The sequence below is a fragment of the Balaenoptera physalus genome (assembly GCF_965194825.1).
Source record: "Balaenoptera physalus genome assembly, chromosome: 2".
Lineage (NCBI taxonomy): Eukaryota > Metazoa > Chordata > Mammalia > Artiodactyla > Balaenopteridae > Balaenoptera > Balaenoptera physalus.
Window position 1 is genome coordinate 108,629,301 of NC_138883.1, and position 13,138 is coordinate 108,642,438.

Below are 13,138 nucleotides of genomic sequence, written 5' to 3' on the forward strand. Positions count from 1 at the left end.
TCAAAGCAGTCCCCAATTTCATAATAGCCTACTAATGAATAAGACTGCAAGGCAAGATCCTTCATTTATATACTACATATGATTATCAAATTCATAGCTTTTCTATAACTATTAATAGGACAAAAATGATAGCTTTATAGAAGAATAAAGGAAAATAATCAACATACAAATGTCAAACACTTAAGTCCTTTCCTAATAATTACTGAAAACCAAATTAACATACAAAATTTACCTATAGTTAAGGCTAGCTGTTCCTTCAAATATATGAAATAGAACAGCTATTACCCAAACATGCAAAAGCAAACAAAAATGCTGGTAAGCCCAAGATTACAATAATAATTTTTACTTTCCAGAGAGGTATTATTAAAAATCAACAAGAGTTTGTCCCTGTGAAACAGATAAAATTAATAGAAATATTTCAGGTGATTCAAAAGAATACATAGCTAAAAATGCAGTGATTGCTACTTCTCTTCAACTCCTACTCTGAATGCTGAGTGGTACATAGAAAGAATTTTTAGTTTACCACTACCAGGTTAATTGAAACTCCTAGAAGGAAAAGTCAGGAAATGAACACTTTCTCTTTAATTTAAAGCATACTATGCATAGATTTTCACAGTTGATGAATAGATTGTGAGATTCAAGGTGAAGGGAAGCCAATGTTTGGACTTAGAAGGCTAAGAGAAAGGCTTTTTTAAAAAAGTAGCTTCAGTAGTTTACTAGTATTTATGTGACTCTTACCATTAACTTGCCAGATATTCACCATCTTTTCCAAAGCCCCAGCTAGATATTTGCCACTGATACTCCAGGAAACAGGTGAGAAACTTGGATCACTAGGTGATCCCAGGCTTTCCTCAGCATCACCTTCCCTAGAATATAACAGATATGTATGGAATTCTAATCCCCATCATCACAAAGTAAACTAAATCCTAAACCTTAAAATAAGGGTTTTATATAGACTATAGTACATAAAGGCAGATCAAAAGCTTTTACATTCCAAAAGCCTGGCTAGCAGTATTTGACAATCACATAATTCCTAGTGTTTGTCATAACGTGAAAAATGTAGAATTACAAAAGAGTAATACTTAGACAATTCATCATTTAATGTAGTACATAATTTGTCAACAAAAATATTCTGATTCCATATGGGTTATACACATGGTTATTACTCAGAGCACACTGATTCTTGTTTGCCTAATAGCTAGGGAAGTTTTATAGCTAGCTATAAAAATATAAAAGATGCTACACTGTGCTACAGAAAAAATATCATTACCCTAATTCCTAAATAATCCTTGAAGAATGATGGAAAATTAGCCTACTGTTTTATAGAATTGAACACTTATAATGCTGGCATAGTAGACCTTGATTTAATTTTGAGTAAGTTGACAGATATTGACAGTTAGTATTTTTATTTTCTAAATTACTATCTTGCAAATTAGAAAAAAAAAAAACACTGGAGACTGTTCTAAAAGAAAAAATTGTAAAAAATTTTAGTGACAATTTGAGTACACTAACACAACCAAGATGAAGCATGTTCAGGATTCTCTTATTTTTAAATGTTACCCAAGAGAACTAATGTCAATACTCACAATCTGTTGAACACACAGGTCTGTTGCAGTGAATACTGCTTCTTGGTGACATTCCACACCCGGATGGTGCCATCGTTGCCACTTGTAGCCAAGAGTCCTTTTTTATTACACCAAACACAAGTCATTACCTAGAAAAGATAAAAAGTCCAGCAATATTTGAGCAAGTTTTAATTCAAATGATTCTATAATTTGAAAGAGTTCTATCAAATTAAAAGAAAAATCTACCATGAAATTGTAAAAGAAAAGTATCCATGTTATAAAACAACATGCATGGTCTCATTCTTTTCTAACTGGCTTGTAAATATACAGTTATTTGAAGTATAGCTTTAAAGTACTATGCCCAAACTCATTTGAGTTATCTTAGACCTGTTCACAATCTTTACTAAACATGCTTATTTAATTAAAAAACATTTATTTAATTCAATAAAATAGAAATATTCAGCATGTTCTATAAAACTAATTACACAGACTAAGAAATTATTTTTAAATTGGTAAAATAGAGGTCAGTCTTCATTTCCTAAACTGCCCTTGTCACTGCTCAGGAGCCCAGTGGGTTAGATTAAAACAGGGAGACCCATTGCATCTTTTCTTGCATGTATAAACCCTCATCTTTTGTGAGGCTATTCCTTTGGTTTTCTTCTCATCCCCCATCTGACTTTCCCATTTGTATAATATTATGTCATATAGTATACAACATACATATGTAGAGAAAGGAGAGTTGGTAACTACCAGAAAAATGACTGATAATTTAGCTTGTGTGTGTGTGTGTGTGTGTGTGTGTTTGAGTATGTAAGAGAGAGAGAGAAAGAGAGAGACACACATACACACACCCATGATCTGAACTTTAAGCTCTTGGAGAAGAGGAGAAACTATTTTATCTTACATAAGGTGATCGACACACTTGGGGGTCAAAATACATACTCTGTTTTGATGAGCCTCCAACTTGATAAAGGAGCATTTTCTGAGATCTCCTCCCATATCAGCGAGTGTTTGTGGAGTAGTTTGGTTGTCGCGGTCATGTGCAGCAAGAGTGCGCACAAGCTGTTGAGCAGCCCATTGCCTATGCTGTGAGGATAGCCTGGAGGAGAGGCAGCAGGCTGCCAGGGCGTTAGCCAGCTCCAGAGGGCCTACAGCAGAAGGATCATAGGAAGGATGGGCATACAATTGGGCAGTTAAACCTGCTTAAACAAAACAATGAAATGATGCCCAGGTGAGAGCTGGTGGTGGTGAACAAACAAAAATGGGTTAAACTATCTTTTAAGAATTAGCACTTTTTCAAGCAATCATTTCACTAAGATATGCATACAAGGTATAAAGCATTTATCTCACATCAAATTCTATATTAAATCTGATTCACTGCAAATGTACATTTATATACACTAATCAATAGTCTTTGCTCTAAGGATACACCGACTGAGAATGCAGCAGAAATCATTTTAAGGCCAGGGCAGAGGGAGCATGCCCTGAAGAATAAGAGTTTGGCTTTTGCTGCTCAAAAGTGATCTTAGGGACTTCCCTGGTGGCGCAGTGGTTAAGAATCCGCCTGCCAATGCAGGGGACATGGGTTCAAGCCCTGGTCTGGGAAGATCCCACATGCCATGGAGCAACTAAGTCCATGCGCCACAACTACTGAGCTTGCGCTCTAGAGCCTGCAAGCCACAGCTACTGAAGGCCGTGCACCTAGAGCCCGTGCTCCACAACAAGAGAAGCCACCGCAATGAGAAGCCCGTGCACCGCAACAAAGAGTAGCCCCCGTGTGCAGCAACTAGAGAAAGTCTGCGTAGCAACAAGGATCCGGTCCAGCCAAAAATAAATAAATGAAAAATAAGTAAATTAAAAAAAAAAAAAGTGATCTTAATAGCCAGTCAAGGGAATGCATTGATAGATCCAAAAGCCCATCTCTCTTGGCCAAATGGTCCTGATGAAGAGAAGGGTAAATACTATGTTTAAGTAGTCCCTTCAAATTGTATCATCTTAGGACAAAGAAAAAAATAGCACTACTTTATATAAATTATATTCAGGAAGCCTACCAGGATTATTATCTATGGTGACCCAAACCATAATCTAATAAAATAATCTAATCAAACCAAGACTAATTTGGTACATTTTCTAATATTTGTTTCCAGGCACAATGAAAAAGTATCCATGCACTTTTCTTATGATCTAACTTAATAAGTATACATGATGTTATGTAATTCATCACATACAACAATGCAAAAACATATTTTTAAAAACACATCAAATTGATTAGAAGACTGTATATTTAAATCGTATGAAACTTACCTTTCTTTTCAACTTCTGACTTATCATAATTAGGTCTCAGTTTGGCCCCTTTGTCTGCTAGTAATGCCACAAGGGCCTGAGTTACAACAAAATTTGGGGAGGTTACAAGCTTATTCTCTTCAGCAATTCCTCGGAGAAAGCTAGGTAGAAACTTTCGCTGAATTGGATCATCGACCGTGGTTAGATTTACCCCTGTTGCAGCAGAAATCAAGTTCTGAAGAGGCAATCAGAACAAACAGGTTTAATTTTTACATATAATTTTGGAACAAAAAGAAGATTTTATCTCAAAAGGTTCTTTAAGAATTGGCTGGAAATAAGCAATGCAATTAGAAAAGCACTGAAAACTATCCTACCTGTGTACACAACTGCACCAGGAGTTTTGCAGCACTAGGAGTGTTTGATGCTAGACATCCCACTGCTGTGCTCAGATAGGCCAGGCAAGAAATGGGCTTGTTGGCCTTGCTGTGCCCACCTCGTGAGCGTTCTGAAGTGCTTGCCATGGCGGAAGGGCTGGTGGAGAGGCCAGCTCTCCCTGCTGCAGCCAAGCACATTAATCGAACCAACGTTCGGATATCTGTAAGCCCCAGAGATTCAAGACCAGCAGCCAGGCTACAACTGGAACCACTGCCACGAAAGGAAAACACTTTAGATGCATAAAGAAAATAAATTTAAGGGACCATCTGGAGCCCCACATATCATCCATAGCACCAACAACCAAAATAAAAGGCAAGCTGCACTATCACTAGTCATACATGTCCTTAGAGATGTCCAAAAATATTATGTAAGCTGGAAACTGTTATTGAAACTTTATTTTAATAAATATTGACATACTTAAGTATACCTGAATTACCAAAGTATAACTTACAGAAATGTTCACAAATCATGAATTTTCACAAACTGAACAAACCTATGTAACCATCTTCCAGATCAAGGAACAGAACATTACCAATACCCCAGAAGACTGCTTGGGCCCTTCTCAGTCTCTAGGACCTCAAAAGTAACCGTTATTCCAACTTTTTAAGGCCATAAACCAGTTATGCCTGTATCTGAACTTCATATAAATAGAATAATAAAGTATGTATTCTCTTCTGTCTGGCTGCATTTACTCAGCATTATGCTTGTAAGATTCATTCACGTTGTTGTATTACAGCAGCAGTTATTCATTTTCACTGACACAGAGGCATACTGTGGAGATGTTCAGGTTCAGTTCCAGACCATCACAATAAAGTGAATATTGCAATAAAGAAAGTCACACAAATATTTTTGATTTCCCAGTGCATAAAAAAGTCATGTTTACACTACACTGTAGTCTGTTAAGTGTGCAACAGAATTAAGCCTAAAAGAACAATGTACAGGGACTTCCCTGGTGGTGCAGTGGTTAAGAATCCACCTGCCAATGCAGGGGACACGGATTTGAGCTCTGGTCCGGGAAGATCCCACAAGCCGTGGAGCAACTAAGCCCCTGCACCACAACTACTGAGCTTGTGCTCTAGAGCCCGCGAGCCACAACTACTGAGCCCGCATGCCACAACTACTGAAGCTCGCAAGCCTATAGTCCGTGCTCCGCAACGAGAAGCCACCGCAAGGAGAAGCTCGCGCACCACAACGAAGAGTAGCCCCCGCTCGTCGCAACTAGAGAAAGCCCGCACGCAGCCAATGAAGACCCAATGCAGCCAAAAATAAATTAACTTATTTCAAAAAAAAGAACAATGTACATACCTTAATTTAAAAATAATGTTAACCATCATCTGAGCCTTCAGAAATCTTTTTGTAATAGTAACATCAAAGATCACTGATCACAGATCACCATGACAAATATAATAATAATGGAAAAGCTTGAAATATTGCAAGAATTACTAAAATGTGACATAGAGACATGAAGTGAGCAAATGTCGTTGGAAAAATGGTGCCAACAGACTTGCTCAATACAGGGTTGCCACAAACCTTCAATTCGTAAAAAAAAAAATGTAATATCTGCAAAGCACAATAAAGTGAAGCACAATAAAAAAAGATATGTCCATATAAATGAAATTAAGCACAATTCATTTATCCATACAGATGAGAGCATGGGGCTATTATGAATAGTACTGCTATAAATGTTCTTGCTTATGTCTTTGGGTGCACGTATGTAAGCATTTCTGTTGGATATATACCCAGAAGTGTTTTTCTGGGTCATAGAGTATGCTAATGTTCACCTTTAGTTGGTACTATCAAAGAGTCTTCCAAAGTAACTGTCCCAATTTATTTTCTCACCAACAGTGTATGAGAGTTCTAGGTGTCCCACACCGTCATGATCACTTTTTTCTCCCCAATCTTTTAAACTTTAGCCATTCTGATGGGTGTGTAGTAGTATCTCATGGGCTTTTCATTTTCATTTCTCTGAAGACTAACGTGACTGAACATCTCATTGTTCATGTTTATTGGTCATTTTGAGAGCCTCTTTTGTTATTATGTCCATTTTTCTTTTGGGTTGTCTGTCTTTCTCTTACTGGTTTATAAGAATTCTTTACATATTTTGTTGGTTATATGCATTGCTAAGATCATCTCCCATTCAGTGGTTTTTTTTTTTCCTTTAATTTTTTGCCTTTTTACTTCCTAAATGACTTGCTAAACAGAAGTTCTTTTTTAATGTAGTCCAATTTATCAATTGTTTTCCTTAAAGTGAATGTCTTTTGTGACTTGCTTAAGAAATCTCTGGTTGTTCCAAGATCAAGAATAAAATCTTCCTCTGTTATCTTATAGAAACTTTGTTCATTTACGTTTCACATTTAGACCTAAGAGCCACTTGGAAATACTTGCTTTATATAGTTTGAGGTTGGGGCCAAGACTCATTTTTTTCCCTTAAGTGAATAAACCATCTGATCTAGCCCAAGTTACGGAAAAGACCACCCTTTCCTCATTGCTCTGTAATGTAAGCACTGTCATTAAATCAAATGTTTATCTACACGTGTGAGTCAATTTCTGAACTTCATTTTCCACAGTCTGAACTGTCTATTCTTGAGCCAACCCCATACAGTCTCATCTAAATTTTTTTTTAAATATCCATTTTTAAAAAAAATTTATTTATTTATTTTTGGCTGTGTTGGGTCTTCGTTGTGGCGCTCAGGCTTTCTCTAGTTGCAGCGAGCGGGGGCTACTCTTCGTTGTGGTGCACGGGCTTCTCATTGCGGTGGCTTCTCGTGTTGCGGAGCACGGGCTCTAGGTGCACGGGCTTCAGTAGTTGCGGCATGCAGGCTCAGTAGTTGTGGCTCACGGGCTCTAGAGTGCAGGCTCAGTAGTTGTGGCACATGGGCTTAGTTGCTCCGCGGCATGTGGGATCTTCCCGGACCAGGGCTCAAACCCGTGTCCCCTGCATTGGCAGGCGGATTCTTAACCACTGCGCCACCAGGGAAGTCCTCATCTAAACTTTGAGTTTTTCTTTCAGGGTCCTTCTGTCTTCATTGATTTACTGTTAAATACCCCTACTTAATCATTTCCTAAATGAATGTCTTTTAGGTATTCTTGGCTCTCTACCCTTTTTTAACATTATGCTCCACAGTATGAGCATAGCAAGAGTCTCCACGATGGAATATACAGGCTGACTTAGCTACACAGTTGGTAAACTCTGCAGAAAAACTCACTCGACCTTTTATTTTTACCCTACACCAAATGGATCAACAGCCTTGGTTTCCCATTTCAGATAAAAAAATAAAATTTTCAGTTTCCTCAGTTACTATAACAGCAATATTTTCTACCTAAAAAGAGCTAAGCATTAACTGAATGACTGACTGACTGAATGAATGAATAATAATGATGACTATGTCTAACTTCTTTCATTCAACAGTAGCTATTCAAGTTTCTAAAACTTCTATCCTCCCAAACAATACCAGACTCCCATCTAATACATACCAGAAGCTAACTTAACATCTTTTGACACAGAATAACACTTACCTGACTGAGAGAAGAGACAGAGCTCTCATGACCATGGTTCTGGCCAGAAGAACCTGAGCAGCAGCAGTCACTCTCCTTAAAGCCACCACCCGGTCATGAGGGTTTGCTAAGGCAGCTGCCTGTTCACCTAATGTTATTCTCCCAGAGGAACTCTTTTCTACAGAGCCATGGCAGCCTGAAAAAAATAACATTTTGCTTAGTTTATAAGAAGGTAAGAAATAGCCAGACTACTGAAAAAATTTTCCATTCTACCTAGGTTCTAGGCTACCAGGAAATAAAGCAAATCAATGTGTTTTGCTCATCTGGAACTTTGTTATACAGAAAATTGCTTGGGAGAAATGGACATTTCTAAGTCAATAATCTATTATAGGAAAAATATGATTCTTAAATTTTTTTGGTTTTATTTATTTTTGCTCATGTATCACTTCTACTGATATTAACAAATATAGGAAAGATATAGTTTTTAAAATACGCTTTGAGTACACATAAAGGACTGAGTCACCAGTACTGCCCCAATTCTCTATTTAGTATTCCATACAGCAAAAAGTTACCATACCCTCGCACCGAAATTAAAAAATACTGCAAAATAGTTTTTATTCATTTCCAGGTTTCTCTTAACACAAAGTTTAAAACAAACAAACAAAAAAACCCCCTATATTTTATAAATTTTCTTTTTATCACTTCAATATTTTATAAAAAGAAAATATCAAAAACTTAATATTATACTATACCTTCAAAACATTAGAATAACTGGCAAAAGATACTTAATGGGATAGGAAATGTTGAACCCTTATTATTATTAACCTTTACCTTATTATTATTTACCTTTCTAAGAAGCAAATTAATATAGACTCTATAAAATCCATGCCAGTCAGCATTTCAAGTTTACCTATTTGCATCAGAGTCTCTTCCATACTGTTGGTCGCTGTTACCATTGCTACTGATGCTCCCAATGGATCACTGTCAGGGAACTGAACTGGTTCTGGTACAATGCGGCGGTCGTTTAAACCAAGTGGTCCAGCGAGTAATTCAAACTCTTCTTCACCCGTTAGCTTTTCCTCTTCATCAACATCCAACATGTCCCAGTCTTCTGGAATTTAAATAAAGAAGTGTATGGTATGTGAATATAAACATGAAATAACTCTGCTGGCAATGGTTATTGTGAGATATGTCTAAAATGCAGATGGACTGAAAGCCGAGCGCCTACAAAATGAACTACAGCACCATCTCCTGGTGACCCAACCAAACTGCACTCCTGAGTTATAGTGAGACTAAGGGAAACGGAGGCAGAGCAGTCAAATCCATTTAAACCAAAAGCACATGTTACAGTTGGTAATGGAGGTTTCAACTAATAAAAAATATTGTTATGGGGCCAACAAAAAGTTCTTGACCCTGTCCATAATCATTAGGAAATGAGTTACTTCAAATAAATGAATGCTCCAGATAAACTGATGCTCACTTCAATTTCTTATCTTTTACTTTCCTCAATTAGGATGGAAATTCAAAATGTACTACATACTTTCCCTACTTTGAAAAAATATGTATGCCACCAGAAATTAACATTCTGTGACAAAACTAGTATTAGGACCCAGGTCTTTTTTGACTTTGACTTTTAAAACTAGGGCTGTTGCTACCAAACTATCTTGAACTTTTGGGGGGAAGTTTAAGTTAACATGTATGTAAATACAAACAAACACATGAAGGTAAGTTTTAGTAACAGATGTTAAGCAGAAGGTACATACAAAAATACATGTGAAATAAAGAAGCTCTCAAAACAACTACCTTCATACACACTGTCCTGCTTGCCAATTAGATCTGGAGCTTGTCCTTTGTACCTGCACCAAACACGAAGAACATTGTGTTTTTATATAAAACAGTTAGTGCCCCAAAGTGCATATTATGTCATTAGGACATTTTAAAAAGTCATTAATAAAGCAACACAAAATTAAAAAGTGTGTTTCATGTTATGGGCTAATGTAATAAAAACTATTGATATGTAAGTGTTTACAAAATCAATGACTATTTTACCAAAATACCAGGGAGGTTTCTAGGTTACCTACATAAGTCTTTTAATCAAAACCTATTCCAGAACGCCTTAAAGACTTTAATAGTTGACAATAAGGGCAAAAACCCTACTCAATAGCAAATAGTTGCTATTCAAGGGTATAAAGAAGTAATATTTTCATGGAAGCTCATTTAATCTAAACAGTCTATATTTTTCATCAAGAAAAAAGACCTTAAGATGTCAAAAATATGGTGAGAAACACCAAAGAAAAAAATTGAACATAAGCCTCCTGAAGGTTAAAGCAAGGGTCCCACTCACAACATGACAACAAATTAAAGGTTAACCCAGTCAAACTCCAGTGAAGGACCTGAGGCCATACCACTGTTCCCAGACTACAGGCTCCCACCTCTGGCAGGAACTTGAATTCTTCCACCTCCCTCATCCTTGTCCCCAGTTCAGCAATCATAGGACTTTATAAAGGAAAGGTTAAAGGTTACTCCTCACATAAAAAAAGCTACAATTCCCATGTCTTAAAGAGAGATACTTTATATACTTCAATCAGAGGGTATGGATATCTATCCAATTTCAAGGTACCTTTCAGAACTTGTTGCCTTGGATTTGGTCTTCAGGGCTAAGTACTTTTCCCTGCAGCTGCCACATAGCAGGTAGTATGGATTTCCACTCCCACATTCACCACCGAACCAGCCATCCACATAGGAGCCGTTGCTGCGATAGCCCTGGCGGTTTGCACTGCGCCCACAGCCTGGGTGATTTCTCTTCATGTGCTGATTGAAGCTGACGACACTGCACTCACACAGTTCACATACCACCACTTCTTCCCTGTCTTCAGACTCACAAACATGCTGCACAAAATAATTTCATATCAAATTATTAGTCAAGCTAACATAAAATTAAGAAGAGGTAAACAGATCATTTATTATGTTAAATTAACAACTTTGTTTACATATGCTGGAATATTTGCAAGATGTTCATCAAGGCTATATAACAAAGTTCTTTCAAATCAAAATCCAGATCACACAGTCTGAAGGTGTTCTTTGCCCCTTCCTCACACTAATAAGTGACAATAAAAGTAACTGACTATACTACTGAGAAAAAAGTTATTAATAAAAATGACAATCTGCCCCATCTCAAATGATTTAAAATCCCTCCAATGAAAACTACTTTCATCTGATCATAACATGCATATCTATTTTCTGAATTTCTGAGAAGTCATTTGGATTCACTTATCTTATTAACATAATATGGTATATGCTCTTTCCTACAGAACTTATACTTGTGAACTTCTCAGTTTCCCTGCTACAAAAAGTGTAATGCTAAACAATGTAAACATACAAACCCATCATGTACCCTGCCCTTGGATGGAGGCATTTACAAGATCTAGGTGGCACTGGTTCCTAGAATGAGGCATTACAGTGATTAAATAGAACCTATAAAGAAGAAGAGCATGCATTCAGATAGCAAGGTAAGCACAGTAGCCATGTTAAACACCCAGCAGAGCTGACTGGGACCTGATGCCTATTTTGTAATCTACCTTTGATATCAGAAATCAAATTATCACAGCACGGCTCTATTCATCTAGTCTGGGGAGAGAAGCAATAAAATCGCACAGAGAAAGCAACAAGAGAGACTTTTTCTTACTAGTTTGTAGGTATCAAAGTAACCTCAAGTGTTAAAGTCCCAAACTTTAGGATGAGATGTCAGACTTTTCAGAGTGTTACAACTCTAGGAAATGCTGTTATTAGTAAGCTGTATGAACAGGAGGGCAGGAAAATAAGTCAGAGCAGCCCCCGCTGCAGTCACACACACCCAGGTAGGCCAATCCAGTACCTCTGGGATCCACATTCCCAGAATATCGTTGTCACTGGTCAGGTCTTGTCCAAACATAGCTTCCATCGCTTCATCATCAAGATCAATTTCCAATTCCTCATCTAAATTAAAGTCATACAATGCCCCTGGGTCTTGTTGCAAAGATATTCCTTCTCTCCGACTTTGATTCCTATGGGCCTGCACAGAGCGGTATAACCCCGCTCAGAACAAAACAAGAAAGGCATTTTATTTGCATGTATAAAATAATTCTGAATATTTTGCCAGTTCTTGACTGCCATACAATGCAGGTGAGAGCCTACCTCAGCTGACTTACTGGATTCCAAACCATAAACATAAAACTTTACCTAACATATGTGTTTCCTCTTCCGTGAAATGGGGATAATAGTATTCATACCTTGCAGAGCTGCTGACAGGTTTAAATAAGATAATCTATGTAAAATATTTCATAATGTCTGTTATATAGAACACTCAATAAATATGGGCTGTTATTATCCTTTTAGTTTTTTTTTTTGTCAGTCGCTTTCATTATATGTTAAATACACATCCTATATGTTCTAGGACAGTCTCAATTTTTCTGTTCCCATAAATTACTGAATCATTATTTACCTTTGAATAGTTCAAAGATTAAACTCTGTTTTGACAAATGACATATTCTAGATTTTAGTTTGGAAAATATATTCCCTATAATTTAAATTTCACATGCCCAGAACATAATCTTAAAAATATTTACTAAGGTAATGAAAAAATATATTTTTGCTTATCTGGGCCTTACCTAGTAGTGAAGCCCTAAAATTCACAAAGTACATCAGAAAAGCCAGTGCCTACTTTGGCACAGTGCTCTTTCTAGCTCCTTCTCACCAGTGATGTCTTAAACATGCATCTTCACTTCTTAAATTATAAGTATTTTGAGGGCAGAGAGAGCATTTATGAAATTTCTCAATATTTACAAGTGACCAGTATAGCCTTCTGCACCCAGAGGGAACTTAAAAATAAATCTATGAATGTATGCTGTGATTTAAATTATGTAAAATTATATAAATGCATAGAAAGTAATATGCAAATAGTTGCTCTTTTAATGTGGAGGTACTGAATACTTAGTATCATTAGTTTACATCTTCTTTAATGTTGCTTTTACATTTACTTTAAAATATAAACAAACTATATAATACTTTCACCAAGAGAAGGATGTGAAACATATACTTACCTGCTCTTGCTAGCAATGTTCGAGCAGCTAAATCAAACTTGTGCCTTCTTGTAACTGCTGAGCGACCCCTAGCGGGTGGTCCACTTCCAGAAGCTGCATTCTCTACATGATCCAGATTATCAGGGCTAAAAGAGCAAGTTTGAAAGCAACACACATTTTTAAAAATAATCATGAACAGAAAGCACAGGTGCAAGCTTGCTTGTAGTACTTTTTCCTCCAAATATTATCGAGAACAAAATATGGTTTGAAACATATCTTTTGTGTCTGGCTTATAAATATGTC

General features: G+C 36.9%; 1 protein-coding gene across 1 annotated transcript in view; it reads right to left on the reverse strand.

Annotated features, from left to right (window-relative positions):
* HERC1 (HECT and RLD domain containing E3 ubiquitin protein ligase family member 1) overlaps window positions 1-13,138 on the reverse strand; it is a 214,066-nt gene that overhangs the window by 45,396 nt on the left and 155,532 nt on the right. The window contains exons 43-53 of the mRNA XM_082449135.1: window positions 12,857-12,981; window positions 11,632-11,852; window positions 10,399-10,667; window positions 9,582-9,634; window positions 8,689-8,889; window positions 7,800-7,974; window positions 4,223-4,493; window positions 3,870-4,083; window positions 2,508-2,713; window positions 1,587-1,714; window positions 705-866 (exon numbers count right to left, since the gene is read on the reverse strand). Coding sequence (XP_082305261.1) covers window positions 705-866; window positions 1,587-1,714; window positions 2,508-2,713; window positions 3,870-4,083; window positions 4,223-4,493; window positions 7,800-7,974; window positions 8,689-8,889; window positions 9,582-9,634; window positions 10,399-10,667; window positions 11,632-11,852; window positions 12,857-12,981 — 2,025 coding nt within the window. The remainder of the gene's footprint in view (window positions 1-704; window positions 867-1,586; window positions 1,715-2,507; window positions 2,714-3,869; window positions 4,084-4,222; window positions 4,494-7,799; window positions 7,975-8,688; window positions 8,890-9,581; window positions 9,635-10,398; window positions 10,668-11,631; window positions 11,853-12,856; window positions 12,982-13,138) is intronic.